General features: G+C 38.7%; 1 protein-coding gene across 2 annotated transcripts in view; it reads right to left on the minus strand.

Annotated features, from left to right (window-relative positions):
- The window catches only part of ABCB1 (ATP binding cassette subfamily B member 1), a 103145-nt gene that overhangs the window by 60200 nt on the left and 24252 nt on the right, over positions 1-18693 (minus strand). For both annotated transcript variants that reach the window (XM_079932184.1, XM_079932185.1), the window contains 3 exons: positions 13820-13871; positions 10773-10964; positions 10181-10352 (listed from right to left, as the gene is read on the minus strand). In XM_079932184.1, the coding sequence (XP_079788310.1) occupies positions 10181-10352; positions 10773-10964; positions 13820-13871 (416 nt within the window). The remainder of the gene's footprint in view (positions 1-10180; positions 10353-10772; positions 10965-13819; positions 13872-18693) is intronic.

Here is an 18693-nt window from a genome sequence, read left to right on the forward strand (position 1 = left end):
CAAAAGGGGCATTATATCAAGGAAATAGGGTGTGTACTCAACACAGCAATTGCTAATTGTACTCTAGCTCAGAAGTATCAAGGTAGGAGGCCAGAAGAACGCAGGGGACCAAGTACTGAGTAGTGACAGGGCTTTAAGGAGGTTTCACATGCCGGGGAAGCAGAGCTCTCTTTGCTGATGTTTCTGAGCAATACATTAATCCACCAGGGAGGTCTCTGTTTTACGGATGCGCTTCGATCCTTCTGTTTGGTCCCTGAGCATCTGTTCTGTGGAAGCAACAGTACTGGGTCCTTTGTATACACAGGATCTCATTGATTCTTCTCATTTGCACAGTGAAGTAGGTATTATTTTCCCCACTCTATACATGAGGAAATGGAGGGATGAAGAGGTCAAGTAATTTCCTAATATGTGAAATAGCCAGGATTCAAGGCTTCAAAGCATGAATTAACAGCCACTGGAGTGAATCTCTCTAATACCAGCCACTGACATGTGGACCCCTCTGGGATCCCAGAGGGCCCTGTGATAAAAACTGGATCAACTGGCATGGGCAAAGGACTAAGGTTAATATTTTAACCTGGAATACATGACTAGTCAACCACCTAACTAAATATTACACACAAGCAATTCAAATAAAATTCTGAGTAAACAGTATTACACTCTTTCAATTAATAATTTACAGCATTTGTGGACTCGTATGTGTACGTAGTAACAGTCTATTTCTTCATGTCGTAAAAAGCTCAAAATTATTTTGATTTTAATAGTGGATCTCTTCCTTTGCTGTGTGTGAAAGTAAAAGGAGCTATGATAGATGCAGGAATGGGTGGGTGAAGGCAAATGAACATTTATTAACTAGATTCCATGTGCAGATGTTGTGCTGTATGTACCTTCTTCTTTGGTACCCAAAACAACAACCCGCTGATGCACTAGACCTCCCTGACCTCTCAAAGTGACCTGCCTAGGGCTGTCCCAGCACACTTGCCAGAATCACTCACAGCGCTGGGGCTGAGTCAGGGAGGTCATTGTCATTCCTGAACAAACAGGTCTGCATAATGCAAGAGGTGCATACAATATGCTTTGGCTATTTTTCTCTGCTCCTTTTGAAACCTCAGCCCACAACTATCAACCACACCAGAAGCAGCTGACAACAGGAAGATTACTAGAAATATTTTTGAATTAGGAGCTGCAAAACATGCTATTTTAATTTATTGTTAAAGTATCAAGTACCATTCCAATTGATTCAATATACCTGGCTTCTCTACAACCTTCCATAACTATAAGCATATGATTAGGCAAGACTATGGTAGAATCTTCATTAAGTGTTTTGTTTTGTTCTTTGTTTTTTAAGAGATCATGCCTGCTGAAAGAAAATAACCTCCAAAATATTCTGAGGGATATGGAAAGCCAACTTGCTGTTCCTCTAATATAAAATAATAGAATGGTGATACTTCACAATGACCCACATAAACTATATAAAATATCACTAACTCATCCCTTATTCCAAAGGCTGTTAATTTCTTAACAAGGCCTAATTGCATTAGTGCGAGACACATGAAATTGTTATTCCTGTAAGGTAAAATCTAATATCGGCCACTTTATATTGTTCAAACTAATATAGTCAGAAGCAATAGTTCTGACCACCACAGATGTGTGGACCTTCATCTTTGTCCCTTTTTTCCAATTCTCAGTGTAGGTTTTTGTTTTATTTTGTTTGAGATAATTTATACATGCTTTATTTTTTTTAAACTTGTTATTTTGAGATAATTGTAGACATAAAAGCAGTCATAAGAAACAATACAGTCAGAGCCCATATCCCCTTCATCTAGTGTTCCCGAAATAACACCTTCCAAACTTCAGAACAATATCACAGCCAGAAATTTAACATTTAACATCAATCCATCAACGTTATTCAGATTTACTAGTTTTACATGCACTCGTGTGTGTGTGTGTGTGTGTGTGTGTGTGTGTGTGTGTTTAGTTCCAAGCAATGTTATCACCTATGTAGATTCGTATGACTACAGTCATGATACAGAACAATTTCTTCACAAGGATCCCTCAGTGCTACTTTTCGTAGTCACAGCCACTTCCTTCCCTACTCCTCATTTCTCCCCTCCCCACCATCCCTAAGCCCTGAAAACTGCTAATTTGCTCTATCTACAATTTCATCATTTCAAGAATATTATATAAATGGAGTCATAAAGTATTTGACCTTTTGGGATTGGCTTTTTTCACCAAGTACAAATCTCTGGAGACTCATCCAGGTTGGTGTGTGTATATCAATACTTCTTTCCTTTTTATCACTGGACAGTACCCACAGTATGGACGCACCACAGTTGTTTAACCATTAACCTATTGAAGAGTATCTGGGGTGGTTTCAGTTTGGGGCTATTACTAATAAAGCTGCTATGAACATTTGACTATAGATTTTTACATGAACATGATTTTCTTTTCTCTTAGATAAATGCCCAGTACAATTTGCTGGATTGTATGGTAATTGCATGTTTAGTTTTATAAGAAACTGCAAACTATTTTTCAGGGTGCTGTACCATTTTTCATTCCCACCAACAACCTATGAGTGATCCTGTTTCGCGGCATCTCAGCAGCATTTGGTGTTTCACTATTTTTTCGTTTAGCCATTTTGGTAGATGTATAATGATATCTCAGTGCAGTTTAATTTGCTTTTCACTGATGGCTAATGATGCTAAACAATCTTTCATGTGCTTAACTGCCATGTGTATATCCTCTCTGATGAATGTCTGTTCATGTCCTTTGCCCATTCTCTAATTGGTTTATTTGTTTTTTTTTTAACTATCGAATTTTGAGCATTCTTTATATTTACATTATAGTCGACACTAGTCCTTTGTCAGATATATGATTTTCATATTATTTTTTTCCCCAGTGTGTAGCTTGTCTTTTCATCCCCTTTACATGGCTTTCAGAGAGCAAAAGTTATGAATTTTGACAAAGTCTAATTTATAATTTCTTTTTCTTTTTTTTGGCAGTACGCAGGCCTCTCACTGTTGTGGCCTCTCCCGTTGCGGAGCACAGGCTCCGGATGCGCAGGCTCAGCGGCCATGGCTCACGGGAGCAGCCGCTCCGCGGCACGTGGGATCTTCCCCGACCAGGGCACAAACCCGTGTCCCCTGCATCGGCAGGCAGACTCTCAACCACTGCGCCACCAGGGAAGCCCTATAATTTCTTTTTAAGGATCAAGCTTTTAGTAATCAAATCTAAGAACTCTTTGCCTAGGCCTAGATCCCAAAGATTTTCTCCTATTTTCTTTCTAAAAGTTTTATAGCTTTACATTTTACATATAAATCCACAATCCATTTTTAGTTAATTTTTGTGTAGAGTGTGAAGTTTTGGTCTTTTTTCTTTAACCTCTGGATGTCCAATTGTTCCAGCACTATTTGCTGAAAAGACCATTCTTCTGCCATTGAATTGCTCTCACACCTTCATCAAACATCAGCTGGGCATATTTGTGTGAGTATATTTCTGGGTTCTCTATTGTTTCATTGATCTATGTGTCTATCCCTCCACCAATATACTATAGCTATATAGTAAGTTTTAGTATCAGGTAGACATATTCCTCTCACTTTATTCTTCTTTGTCAAAATTGTTTTAGCTATTCTAGAGCCTGTATCTTTCCATATAAATTTTAAAATAAACTTGCTTACCTATGTCCACAGAAAAACCTTTCTGAAATTTTTTATAGGAAATGCCTTAAACCTACAGATCAGTTTGAAAAAAGAAATCAACATTTTACTGTGTTCAGTCTTCTAATCCATGAACACACTATGTCTCTCCATTTATTTAGCCTTGATTTCTTTCATCACATTTAATAATTTTCAGCATACAGATCCTATATATGTTTTGTGAAATGTACACTTAAGCATTTCATTTTACTTGGAGTGACTAAATGGTATTAATTTTAATTTAACATTTAAATATTGGTTTATGCATGTTCATTGTTAGTATGCAGAAATGCAATTGATCTGGTATCCTTTGACCTTTCCAAACTCAGTTGTTAGTCCTAGGAAATTGTAGATTCCTTGAGATTTTCAACTTAGAAGATTACATTATCTATAGTTTTATTTCTTCCTTTCTCATCTATATGCCTTTTATTTCTTTTTCTTGTCTTGTTCTAGTACTTGTTCTAGTTCTTGTCTTGCTCTAGTACTTTGTTGAAACAGTGGTGAGCATGGTCTTCCTTATCTTCCTTATTTCCAGTCTTAAGGGGAAAACATTCAATCTTTCACCATTAAGCATGATATTAACTGTAGAGTTTTCACAGATGATCTTCATCAAGCTGAGGTAATATCTTTCTTTTCTTCACTTCCTGAGAGGTTTTCTTTTCATCATCAATGTGTGTTAGATACCGTCAAATGTTTTTTCTCTGTCAACTGATATGATCACACAGGTTTTCTTCTTTAGCTTATTGATATAGTAGATAACATGGATTGATTTTCAAATGTTGAAGCAGCCTTGCATAGCTGAAACAAATTCCACCTGCTCATAGTAAATTATTCTTTCTATACATTGCCAAATCTAGTTTGCTAATATGTTATTGAAGAATTTTTATTCTTAGTCCATGAAAGATACTGATCTGCCATTTTCTTTCTTTCTTTTTTTTTTTTTTTTTTGTATTGACTTTGTCTGGTTTTGGTATCAGCTTAATACTGGTTTCATAAATGAGCTGGGAAGCATTCCTGCTTTGGGGGGAAAGAAGTAAAAGTCTTCTTTCTTCTGGGGGAGACTGTATAAAATTGGTGTTAGTTCTTCTTTAAATGTCTGGTAAATTTTTCCAGTAAAATCATCCGTGCCTGGAGAATTCTTTCTCAGGAGCTCTGAAGTTACAAAATAAATTTCTTTGATGATTACAGGGCTATGAAGATTGTCTATTTCATCTTAGTTGAATTTTGGTAGTTTGCAGTTATCAAGGAGTTGATCTCTAAGTTTTCAAATTTGTGAGGATAAAGTTTTTCATAATATTTCCTTTATCTTTTTAATGTCTGTGGGATTTGTAGTAATATTCCATATTTCAATCTCGATATTGTGATTTGTGTCTTCTTTTTGTCAGTCTTGCTAATTTTATTGATTTTGTTTTGAAGAACGAACTGTTTCCTTGATTTTCTCTATTACTTTCCTATTTTCAAGTTCACTGATTTCTGCTCTTACCTTTATTGTTTCCTTATTCTGCTTGCTTTGGTTTTATTTTGCTCTTCTTTTTTCTAGTTTCTTGAGGTAGGAACTTACATTATTGATTTTAGATCCTTGCTCATTTCTAATGTAGATATTTAATGCTATAAATTTCTCTCAATACTTCTTTAGCTGCACCCAAATATTTTGGTATTTTATGGCTTCGTTTTCATTCGGTTATATTTTTTTTCTTTGAAACTTCTTTTACAACCCATGGATTATTTTAACATGTATTGTTTAATTACCAAATATTTAGAGACTTTCTCAGTGTTGTTATTTGTTTCTAGTGGGATACCACTGTAGTCATAGAAAACACTTTGATGGTTTCAATTCTTTTAAATTTGTTGAGGTTTGTTTTATGGCCCAGGATATGAACTATATTGGTGAATGTTTAATGTGTATCCTGTTGTCGGGTACAATGTTTTATGAACACCAATTAGATCCTATTGGTTGACTGTGTTGGTCAGATCTTCTACAGTCTGATTTTTTGTCTAGTAATTCTATCAATGCTGAGCAAGGATAATAAAATAATTGTGGTTTTTCTATTTCTCCCTTCAATGTTCTCACTTTTTACTTCATTTAATTTGAGGCTTTGTTATTTGGTGCATACATATTTCGGATCATTATGTCTTCCTGGTGGAATGATCCCTATTATCATTATGTAATGCTCCTCTTTTTTGTAGTAATTTTCTTTGTTCTGAAGTTTATATTATCAGATATTAATATAGCCATTCCCTAAAAAAAGTAATGTTTTCATGTATATCTTTTTCCATCCTGTTACTTCCCTCTACCTATGTAGTTGAATTTGAAGTTTCTTGTAAGCAGCAGATACTCGGTAGGTCATGTTTTTTAAATCAACTCTGCCAATTTCTTTTTTGATATGTATATTTTAACTATTTACAGTTAAGGTAATTAATATGTGAGCAGTTAAGTCTACCATTTTACTACCTGTTTTCTATATATTTCCTCTGTTTCTCATTCCTCTGCTTCTCTTGCCTACCTGAGAGTTACTTGATCAAGTTTTAGGATTCCATCTTGATTTATTTATAGTGGTTTTGAATATATCTTTTTGCTTAGATTTTGTAATAGCTGTTCTGGACGTTATAATGTTCATATGTGACTCATAAAAATCAACATTTTACCACTTATAATTTTTGGTTCAATCATCAAATAAGATTTAGAAATCTCCTGGAGAAAGAAAAGCCCAAATTTCTGCTCTTTCCATTGTTCCTTTTCCCTTCCTGATGCGCCAATATTTCTTATATCACTTCCCTTCTGTTTGAAGAACTTCACTTAGCCAGTCTTTAATAGTAGGTATGCTAATGGAAGGTTCTATATTTCCATGATCTGAGAATGTTTTTATTTCCCCACCATTCCTGAAAAATACTTTTACCAAGTATTCAGTTGACAGTTCTTTTCTTTAAGAACTTGAGAAATATAATGTCATTCAAATTGGTGTTCCCTAGTAGGTAATGTGTTGTTGCTCTTTAGCTGTTTTTAACTTTTTTCTTTGTCTTTAGTTTTCAGTTATTTAATTACAATTTGTTTAATCATGGATTTCTTTGAGTTCATCCTGTTTGAGGTTAGCTTAGCTTCTTGGATCTCAAGGGTTTTTTGGTTTTTTTTTTTTTTTTTTTGGCTGCATTGGGTCTTCATTGCTGCATGCAGGCTTTCTCTAGTTGTGTCGAGCAGGGGCTACTCTTCATTTCGGTGCGCAGGCTACTCATTGCAGTGGCTTCTCTTGCTGTGGAGCACAGGCTCTAGGTGCACGGGCTTCAGTAGTGGTGGCTCGCGGGCTCTAGAGCACAGGCTCAGTAGTTGTGGCACATGAGCTTAGTTGCTTCGCAGCACATGGGATCTTCCCTGACCAGGAATCGAACCCATGTCCCTTGCATTGGCAGGCAGATTCTTAATCACTGCGCTACCAGGGAAGTCCTGGACCTGAAGGTTTGTCTTTCACAAATCTTGGAAATTTTCAGCAATTATTCCTTCCAATACTCCATCAGCCTTACTTTTCTTTCTTTTGGGACTCTGACGGTAACAAATATTCTATCTTTTGTTATTATCCAACAGGTGCCTGAGGCTCTTTTCATTTTCCCTGTTTGGGGGTGGGGGTGTGTGTAAATTCTATTGTTCTACCTCCAGGTATACTGATTCTCTCCTGTCATCTCCACTTAACAAGATTAAGCCCATCCATCATGACTTTTATTTCTGCTGCTGTATCTTTCTGATCTCTAATTTCATTCTGTCCTTTTTTCATAACTTCTTTTTCACTGCTGCTATTTTCTATTTTCTTTTGTTTCAGGAGAATCTGTAATTGATTAGTGAAGCATTTTTATAATGACTGCTCCAAAATCCATGCCAAACAATTCTAACACATGAATTATCTCAAGAGTGGTCAGTCAACTGTTTTTTGCTCATTCAAGCTGTGATTTTCTTTCTTGGTATGACAAAAGTGATTTTTTATTATATCCTGGACATTCTGTCTATTATGTTAGGAGACTCTGAGTCCTATATAAATCTTTTATTTTAGCAAGCAGTTACCCTGTTTGGGTTTAGCATGCAATTCTTGACCTACTTTTGTGAGCTGTGGTTCCAATAGCAGTTTTACATTCAGAGTTTTTCTGGTATTATTTTTTGCCAGCATGGTTTATCTAGAGTTGCTGGGGCCCCTGCTTCTGCTACTTGAGGGAGTGGAAGTGATTTCTTAAGGTCAGACCACCAGGTATCTCTTGTAGGGGCAGGATATGGTAGCTTCCCCTCCCTGTGCCCTCTAGCTGACCCAGTGTCTCTGGGTGGGGTTAGAGAGTTGCATGCAGAGATCAAAAGAGGCTTCCTGGAGTAGGAAGCTTGCTGGGACGAAGTCCCTTCCTGTTCTACATTCTTGCACTGGTGCCTCTGGGTTAGAGAAGAGAGCCTCAGGCTCACAGGAGCTTCCTAAACTGGGCCACATTTCTTTTTTAATATGGTTGACAACCAGATAATTTAAGAAATTTGTTTGAAACCATAGCAAAAGCTTATGGCAGAGTGAACTTAGGTCTCCAGCAATAAGTCTAGGGCTCCATTTATGAAAGAAATAGTATCTGAAGCAATGCACAATTACTTATTAAGAGATTAACTTACTGCTTTCTCCCGTAACTTAACTAGAGCGTGAATATATTTTAAAACAGTTTTTCAACAAATACTGATACGAAGCATCTGCCATCTGACTTGCTTAATATCCTAGTAAACAAGAAAATCAATTAACACAAAAGCTTCTGCCAAATATTTCAACAGATTAATGCAGAGATACAATTTAGCCACCAAGAACACCACTTAAACACTGTGTTAGTCTCAGCAACAAATAACAGAGTTCTCAGAACTTCAATTTCTTCCTCCATAAAATGAGATAATATCTATACTTCAGAAAAATATGTATTTCATGCCTTTGAGGAAGAAGAAAAGATAATATGATAGAGTGAGGGGAAAAATATTCCGTAATATTCTACAACCTCCTTCTTCATATATAGAAAATATTATAGTTAAATACTGCAAAAGGCATAACATCTGCTAATTCTGGGGGAAATTAAAATATGTTGTTATTTTATTCTCTGAAATTCCCTGGGATTTTTTAACCTAAAAAGTGGGATCTGGGCTTCCCTGGTGGCGCAGTGGTTGAGAGTCCGCCTGCCGATGCAGGGGACACGGGTTCGTGCCCCGGTCCAGGAAGATCCCACATGCTGTGGAGCAGCTGGGCCCGTGAGCCATGGCCGCTGAGCCTGTGTGTCCGGAGCCTGTGCTCCACAACGGGAGAGGCCACAGCAGTGAGAGGCCCGCGTACCGCAAAAAAAAAAAAAAGTGGGATCTGGATAACAAGGTCCTATTGTGTGACACAGGAAACTATATTCAATATCCTGTGATAAACCATAATGAAAAATATGAAAAAGAACGTATATAGATGTATAACTGAATCACTTTGCTGTACAGCAGAAATTAACACATTGTAAGTTAACTGTACTTCAATAAAATAAGTTTTTTAAAAAAGAAAAATATGTATTTGCCTGACACAGTAGATACTAAAAACACAGCAGTTATTGTTTACAATAGCAAAACAATATCCACCCTACAGGGTTAAGTTTTTTTAAATTTCTTAATACTTACAGCCTGATTTATTTTGTGTTAGGCTTGGCTGGTTGGGCCTCTGTTATTTTATGACCTTTTGCCACATAAATGTGTAATGCTTTCTCTAATTTTTCTTCTTCTCTAAGAAATTACGTACTGGGCCAATCTCTCCACTGCCACCCACTCTTACATGAAATCAGTTTAAAATGAACACCACACGCAGTCTTGAAAGAGAAAGGCCTGTGTATGGAGGTGGGGAGGGCCGTTTGTACTGCTCTGCCTTTGTGACTGGGAGAAAGAACTGTAGACTTTGGATTGACATGCATATGGGACTAGAAGATACCTCTTTTTAAAAACTTGTTTTCACACCAAGGGATTTAAGTATCTATAAACACAGTCATTTATAACACTGACAAAACTGTTCAATCAATTACCAAATGAAATAAAATCTACAAAAACATTCAAATCAATAATGGTTATTGAATGGGACCTATGTGTTGTTCACTGAACTTGAAGCTCTTCCTGAATCTCTACTTATGAATATGGAACTGCCTACCAGGGAACACAGCTCGCCAAAAGCTGAGCATGCCTTTCACATGAAGGCAGAGGATGAGATGGGACAGCTACTTCTTTCTTTGTCATCCCTTCCCCAAATAACTGCAGGGCAAGGACAGCACAGAGTCCTTGGTAGGTATAAGACTCACTGAGATTGCACCTGCTTATTCCCACTGATCGTGAAGAGAAGGTTCGAAACCAAGTATCAACTATAGAGTCAGGGTCATCAAGTGAGAAAAACAGCCTTCCGAGGCATGGAGTTATGGGGTGTTTCGGGAGTGGAGACAGTTAAGATAAGATAAGATCTGGATTCACAGGATTCACCTACCTTTGCCCAGATAGCAGCTGACAGACCAAGAACAGGACTGACGGCTAAAATCACAAGGGTTAACTTCCAACCTTGTGTAAATCCTACTGTAAAACCGGTGAAGAATGTTGCCATTGACTGAAAGAATATTCCAATTTTGTCACCAATTCCTTCATTAATTTTGGAGACGTCACTAAAAGAAGAGACAGTGTTAGAAATAAACGTCAGAATTGTGAACACAGAACTTTTCTCCTGAATCTAGCTGGCTTTTTTGTTTGTTTCAGTGTGGGGTAAATTAGTTTACATCTAGGATCTTGCACAGTCACGTCCCCAGCAAGCATCATGTTGCTGCTCTAACGCACACTCCCAGAGGATTTTCTCGAGTCTGGCAAGCCCAACACCTCATTCATTGCTACTCATGCAAGTCCCCTCATACCCTGCCAGGGTTCTGGGAAGGAAAAGATGCGTGAGACACGATTGCGGTCAGAAGGAATTTCGTGTCATAATTACTTCTGAGTGATGCACTAATGTCTCCTAACAGATCTGATGACTTCTCTTTCATTTTGTAAGAGTCAGAAGCACATCGGAGTTCGACATAAACCCAGGTACTTACTCTGAGAGCCGGGTGTTAAGCTCCCCAGTGTCATGCACGTCAAACCAGCCTACCTCCTGCCGCATGACAGCATGAAAAAACTGTTTTCTAATTTTGTATACTTGTCTTCCTGCTGCCAGGCACCAGAATGAAACCTGGATGTAAGCGGCGACAAGCACGCCAGCCCCGATTCCACTGTAATAATAGGCGTACCTGGAAAACGACAAGAAAACTGCACATGCTCTGCTTTCTCATCAATGCACCTTCCCACAACAGACCACTCATCCTGCCTTTTCTGGTTGTCTGTCTATCTTGACCTCCTTCACAAGCAGAATTGATGGTCGGCATCCAACTACGGCTGCCCTGTTACAGTGTCATGCTTAAGAGTGTGGTTTCTAGGGCTTCCCTGGTGGGACAGTGGTTGGGAGTCCGCCTGCCGATGCAGGGGACACGGGTTCGTGCCCCGGTCCGGGAAGATCCCACATGCCGCGGAGCGGCTGGGCCCATGAGCCATGGCCGCTGAGCCTGCGTGTCCGGAGCCTGTGCTCCGCAACGGGAGAGGCCACAACAGTGAGAGGCCCGCGTACCACAAAAAAAAACAAAAGACTGTGGTTTCTGTTTTGGCTCAAAGCACCGCTCTTCACTTAACTGCTGTGTAGCCTTGCTTAACCTTTCTAAGCCTCAGTTTTCTGATTGGTAAAATGGAGAGAAGAACTATAACACAGTGGGACTTCCCTGGAGGTCCAGCAGTTAAGACGCCACGCTTCCACTGCAGGGGGCGCGGGTTCGATCCCTGTCTGGGGAACTAAGATCCCGCATGCCGCGAGGCACGGCCATTAAAAAAAAAAAAACTTTTACACAGTAACGTATGAATACACTTGGGCCCATGCCCAGCACAGAGTTAGCACCCAGAGAATGCCGGTTATTGTGAAAGACTTGTGTGGTGCCTTGAAGCGTCACAGCATCAGGTAATCTACCACTGTCCTCCTGCGTCGTTGGTTTACCTCCGTATCAGCTGATGAGCACTTGGGGTGGTTTCTGCACATTGGAGAGTGGAAACAAGTGACAGAATTTGCCAGAAAGTGGAACCAAGAGATGGAAATGGTCCCCTGATCTTTTGGGTTATTCATCTGGCAGAGCTTAGATGCCACGAGACAATTGAAAATGAAAAGTATTTTTATATCATCTGCCCAACTGGCCATCATAAGTTATCCTGAAATGCTTAATGAATCAAGTAGCAGTCCTTCCAGTTTAAATTCTAAAAATAAAGAACATGAGCATCTTCTAAATCCAGACCCTTGACCATCTAGAAATGCTAAATGTGTGTTTCCTCATCTGAGTCTTCATGCTGAAAAAAGCAAGCAACTCATGTGCTTCACTAAGCACTTACATTTTAGGTAAAGACAAACATGCTAAAATGACATACAGGATTTAAAAGTTTTTAAAAGTTCACTACTTGCCACCCTCAAAGAAAAATGCTTCTATAAACCATGCAGAAGCTATAAGAATGGCATTGTGAAAAAGAAACGAAACTGAGTTACTTGTAGTGAGGTGGATGGACCTAGTCTGTCATACAGAGGGAAGTAAGTCAGAAAGAGAAAAACAGATACCGTATGCTAACACATATATATGGAATCTAAGAAAAAAAAAAAAGAAAAAAAGGTCATGAAGAACCTAGGGGCAAGACGGGAATAAAGACACAGACCTACTAGAGAACGGACTTGAGGACATGGGGAGGGGGAAGGGTAAGCTGGGACGAAGTGAGAGAGTGGCATGGGCATATATACACTACCAACCGTAAAATAGATAGCTAGAGGGAAGCAGCCGCATAGCACAGGGATATCGGCTCGTTGCTTTGTGACCACCTAGAGGCGTGGGGTAGGAAGGGTGGGAGGGAGGGAGACGCAAGAGGGAAGAGATATGGGAACATATTTATACGTATAACTGATTCACTTTGTTATAAAGCAGAAACTAACACACCACTGTAAAGCAATTATACTCCAATAAAGATGTTAAAAAATAAATTAATTAAATTAAATTTTAAAAAATGGCAATGTGATAACCATATAGTTGCTGATGTCAATGTTTGCAACCTGGTGTAAACATATCTTCCCCAAGCTATACCTGGTAATTTACAATGTATTTATCAGGGAAGATGTAATTAGAATACTAAATTTTAGTTAATAGATAACAATATTTAATTATTATCCAAGTGTTAATGATATAGCGAGACAGTTAAAAAGAAACCTCATTTAAGAAGTAGAATGCATGCTTTGACAATAAATTAATGTATTGTAGGCCGTCAGTCTATGTTTACTCAAAACACACCTGTGCTTAAGCATTTATAAAATGATTACAAGACATTGTTTTTCATCAATATTTTAAAAATGCCTCTCTATAGGAATATTTGGAAGTAATTCTCATCTTTCAAAATATGGTCAAATATCTCCATTTTCCTCAAATCTACAGAACCATTTATAGGATAATGTGGAATCATTATCTTCTGAATCACCAAGTAATACCTTTGGACATGTTTTATAAGCTGTTCTAAGAGCAAACTTCAAGATAAGTAAATCATTAATGAAAGCCTCCCCAAGGTGACTTAAGGTTAAAAGGACTATAGTTATTCTGGGACGCCTTGTTTCATATATTAGAATTAGATGCTGTGTTACAAAAAAAAAATCCTGTTGACTGATCTCATGATATCACGACTAAAAATATCCAGGAATCAAACTAATAATTACAAAGCCATTGCAAATAATGTGATTCCTAATTTAACTGCATTTTAAATAAGGCCACTTTGAACTCCTCTAATTTCCCTGTAGATGATATTCTATATTTACCAATGCATACATCAGTCCAATCCAGGCTTAACCTTAACTTTACACATCTTATGCCGCAAATTATTTTCTTTAAAAAAAATATCCTACATTGTATCCTCCTAGAAACAATGATGTTGCTCTCCTCAAAACTTTGAATCTTTATTATAATAACGCAAAATTTTAAACATTGCTACAACTGGACTGAGACTGAAATGCTTAGCAATAGTAAGGAAAACATCTACTTACGTGGTCATTTCCTCCTCCAGCTTTTCGCCGAAATACGTACTGTCCAGAAAACCTAGATCACCACAAAGCATATACCGTTATATCTCTTTGTTTTCCATTAAAAATGAATCAGACTTGTGTCACTTAACAATTTACACAAAAATAGGTCAAACTGATTTAATTTCAATTATGTGTAAGCACCACGGCATCCATTCAAATCTTTTACTACCAGCTGTGTGCAACCACACACACACTAAATTCATTGAAGCTTATTTGCAAGAAGAAAGCCACACTGATTGAGGAGTCTGTCAGCAGAAATACTACTGTCCCTGGATTAAAATATTTTATGCAATAGCACTGCAAGATGACATAGAGAAAAATCTTTTCTAGGTGCTTTGCCCTGATAAATATCAGTGCAGACTTGACACTAAAGCACTTAATATTTCAAATAGAACACTGCATTTCTCCAGTTTTTATTTTTAGTTTAAAAATATAAAATACAGGGACTTCCCTGGTGGTGCAGCGGTTAAGACTCTGAGCTCCCAACGCAGGGGGCCCAGGTTCAATCCCTGGTCAGGGAACTAGATCCCACATGCATGCCACAACTAAGAGTTCACATGCCACAGCTAAGGAGCCTGTGAGCCACAACTAAGGAGCCAGCGAGCCTCAACTAAGGAGCCCACCTGCTGCAACTATGGAGCTTGGTGAGCCACAACTAAGGAGCCCACCTGCTGCAACTAAGGAGCCAGGGAGCCGCAACTAAATAAATAAATATAAATAAAAGAATTGCTAAAATATATATATATATATATATATATATATATATATATAGAAAATACAAAGAAAAATGTCATAAATACCAGTCAGCTCATCATGCATTATTAGCAAATGTTAACATTTTGGGACAAGGTACATTAAAACTTTAACACCCCCACCTAAATACACACACACACACACACACACACACACACACACACACACACGCACGCACGCACTAGCCACTGTTCATTATTCTGGGGTGAATTTTTTTCAGATTTTCTTTTCTGTATGCAAGTATACACATACACATATACACATACATGCTTATGTTAAAAGGCAGAATCACAGTCCACACTCTGGCTGATTTTCCATGTCATTATGTGTGTATATATGTATATCTTTATTTTTTCTAAGTTGCATCTATTTCAGTTGCTTCCAATATCTTACTTTTACAAGCAATGCTGCATTAAACCTGTACATATATATTAAATACGGTGAATATTTTTGCAGGGTAAGTTTTCATAATCAAGATGGCTGGATCAATAGGGAGGCACACTATAAATCTTGTAGTTGTTTCAAAAGTTACAGTATAACGCGAGACAGCCTGGGTCAGATGAGTGTGATTTTGACAGGTGCGGGAAAGAGGAAGAAAAGTTTTTCTGGCAAAGGGAACAACATAGACAGAAGTTCAGCACATGTTTGAAGAATGAATAAGCCGCTTTGGCAGGGGTGTGGGTGTGTTGTGTGGATGGAAGGAGGTGGATATATGGTTGAAAGATAATCTAGGCCCCACAGGTATGGTGTATAAAAACTAGTAAGCATTCCCTGGTTTTGAGCAGAAAAGGACAAGAGTAGAGGTTTGGTCTAGGATGACTTAGCTACCAGAAATGTGTAAGTTTAACTGGAACAGGGGAGACTGACAGATGGAGCTACTGCAATTAAGTAAGGAAAGAGGGTGGAAATGAGAATAGGAAAGAAGGAAAGTACCCATAAGATCTAGAGAGTGAGAAGTTACAGGCTCTAGCAACCGATGGAACAGAAGTAGCAAGAGTAACAATTAAAAAAAAAGACCAAGACCTTGAGTTTAAGCATCGGGACAAGGGTGATGTCGTGGTGGGACATAAGAAGTCAGCAAAAAGATGACATCTGGGCAGATGTGAGCAGATTATTAGTTCAGTTCTGAAGATCTTTATTCTGTGGTACCTGGGACATTCTACTGAAGATGTCCAGTAAGTATTCAAACTGTGGCCCTCCAGTTCTAGACAGAGTTAGGTCTTAAGATGTAGGAGTCTCACATCTTAGAGGTCATAGCTAAATTCAAGAAAGAAAAAAGCCATCTCTTCTCACCTGTGAGGACAGGATGGCAGGTAGGGAGGAAATGACAACCAAGCACAGCACCCCACGGAAGGCTACATTTAGGAGTAAGAGAGAAAGTAGGAAGTCATAGAGAGATGCAGAGATGTAGCAAAACATGCAGCAGAGAAACTCGACAGCTTCCACTTTATGTCAACTGGAATAAGTGTACAGATAAATTTCTAATCAGTTATGATATTGCTTCTGCTCCATATTTTCAAAGATAAAACAGGATATTAAATATTGATAGCTGGGTGAGGATTTTTCTCCACATCAGTCTCAGAAGATCTCTCATTGCAGATGATCTAGGCAGGAAATGTCAATAATGTGTATCACAACCAAATCAAGACAAATTTTCAAGTCTAACTAAATATCTGTTTTCTACTCATTGCTACTACCAGTTTTCTCAATTCTAGAGATAAGGGACCCGGAGTATTTGAACAAACATTCTTTGGCAATGGTGGCTTCTAGGTCTACCATCACATTTATTCAGCTCAGAAAGTAAAAATTATGTTCAAGGTCAAAACTGAGTCCTTTATGTTTATGTGTACAATATTCTCTCTCTCTCTCTCAGTGTGTGTGTGTATATATATATATAAATAATTTCAGTCATCAGAAACCAACTCTTGCACCAAGTACCTTTTATTTGTGCTTCGGTGGTGTCAAAGTGCACCAGTAAATTAAAAAATGGAGCATTCAAGTCCTCTGACAGAGATGATCTCTACTCACCAAAGAATGAAATAAAGATATGTTCTTTAAACTCCCTGCAATCAACTTTTCTTTTCCTCCTATCAACTTTTATTAATTAAGAGGTCTCTGGCCCAGAGATTTTTCTTTCCTCTATGAGCTTCTCATAAAATTCTTATCCTGAGGCATTTTTTTCCAGAAAACCAAAACTTTGAGGCTAAAATGACTTTAGAGATCATATAGCCCAATAACTTTTTACCTGTATGGATCTCAAAGGGCTACTGCCCAGATCAACCGTTATAAAGAAGAATACTGGAAAAGTATCCAAAGATTATTATTATTTTTCAGTGAGAAAATCCAGAAGCTCTCTGGGCTGTATAACAATATCAGCCAAATGATCAGTAGAGAAAAGCCGAAATTTTTTTATCCTAAAACCAAATCTTTTTTTTTTTAATTAAAGTATAGTTGATTTACAATGTTGTATTAGTTTCAGGTATACAGCACAGTGATTCATATATATATTTATATATATATATATATATATATATATATATATGTACTTCTTTTAGATTCTTTTCCCATATAGGTTATTACAGAATATTGAGAAGAGTTCCCTGTGCTATACAGTAGGTCCTTGTTGGTTATCTATTTTACATACAGTAGTGCGTGTATGTTAATCCCAACCTCCTAATTTATCCCCACTCCCCCAACAAGAAAAGGCAAACATTTCAGTGTAGCTTTTATTTTAATAAAATACTTGGTTGGGGCTTCCCTGGTGGCGCAGTGGTTGAGAGTCCGCCTGCTGATGCAGGGGACGTGGGTTCGAGCCCCGGTCCGGGAGGATCCCACATGCCGCAGAGCGGCTGGGCCCGTGAGCCATGGCCGCTGAGACTGCGCGTCCGGAGCCTGTGCTCCGCAACGGGAGAGGCCACAACAGTGAGAGGCCCACATACCAGAACCTCATTCTCCTGGTTCTCCCGCCACTCTGATCCCTCTCTCGGTCTCATTCACCGGTTCCTCATGCTCTCCCTCCTCTCTCCATGCTGGTGTTTCCCAGAATTTTATGCTCACTCCCAGGATGACCTCGACCACTTCTGCAGCTTCAGTGACTCCTGCATCTGTCCTTAAGCCACTAAAATGCTCTGCGTCCTCATGGCTAGTGCTCTGGTTCAGGTCTCCGTCATCTCTTACCTCTGCTCTAACAAAAGCCTCCTAACTGGTCTTTCTACTCCAATCAGATCTTTATATTGCCACCAGATTTTATCTTTGGGAACAAGAATATAATTATGTTGCTTCTGTTAATAACCTTCAATGACAGTCCACTGCACGAAGGATAAAGTCCAGGATCCATCACATGTCCTATTGGTCCCTTTGTAATCTTACCACAATAAGTCACACAACGACTTTCCAGATGACTTTTAACCCCACACCTTTCACCTCATCCCAGCAGCCAGGGAATTGCACAGTCACCATCTCGGGGTCGGGGTCGGGGGAGCTGCAGCATAAAAGAAAACAGTGCCCAAGTCTCTGCTTGACTGTTGTGTTCCTGAAGCCTTTGCCCTTGGGGACTAGAGAGGAAACTGGACACGACAAAATATTTTGCTTAAATTTCATGAGACTAAGCTCCGCCCTTTTAGACTAAAAACTACTTTTCACATACTAAGACGAGAGGCAGTAGAGAAGTGATGACAGCTTTCCTCCTCCAAGCCTTTATTCGTTCCCCTCTCTCTACCCTTTCACCACGATCTCGCTCCTGGAAAAGACCTCTCCTCCATGAATGAGCTCAATATGACCTCCTTCCAAGTGGCTTACCCCCAAAGAGGGTGACTGACAAGATTCCAGAGTAACTGACACACGAGTCAATTTACTAAATCAACACTAGAATAGACATACCATAGTTTATAGCCATCTCCTCCTTCCACTCCCATTGGTGTGACCTCCTAGAGAACAGGAGGGTACATTTATCTTTGTACTCTCGGTGCAGACCCTGCTCTATCTGCTGTACGCAAGCTTGTCCCAAAGATGTACAAAGGTTTCACAGAGCTACCACACATGCAGACCATTTATGAAAATATTCCAACCAACCATTCTCTTAT

The sequence above is a fragment of the Stenella coeruleoalba genome, assembly GCF_951394435.1.
Source record: "Stenella coeruleoalba genome assembly, chromosome: 9".
In the NCBI taxonomy this organism is placed as follows: Eukaryota; Metazoa; Chordata; class Mammalia; order Artiodactyla; family Delphinidae; genus Stenella; species Stenella coeruleoalba.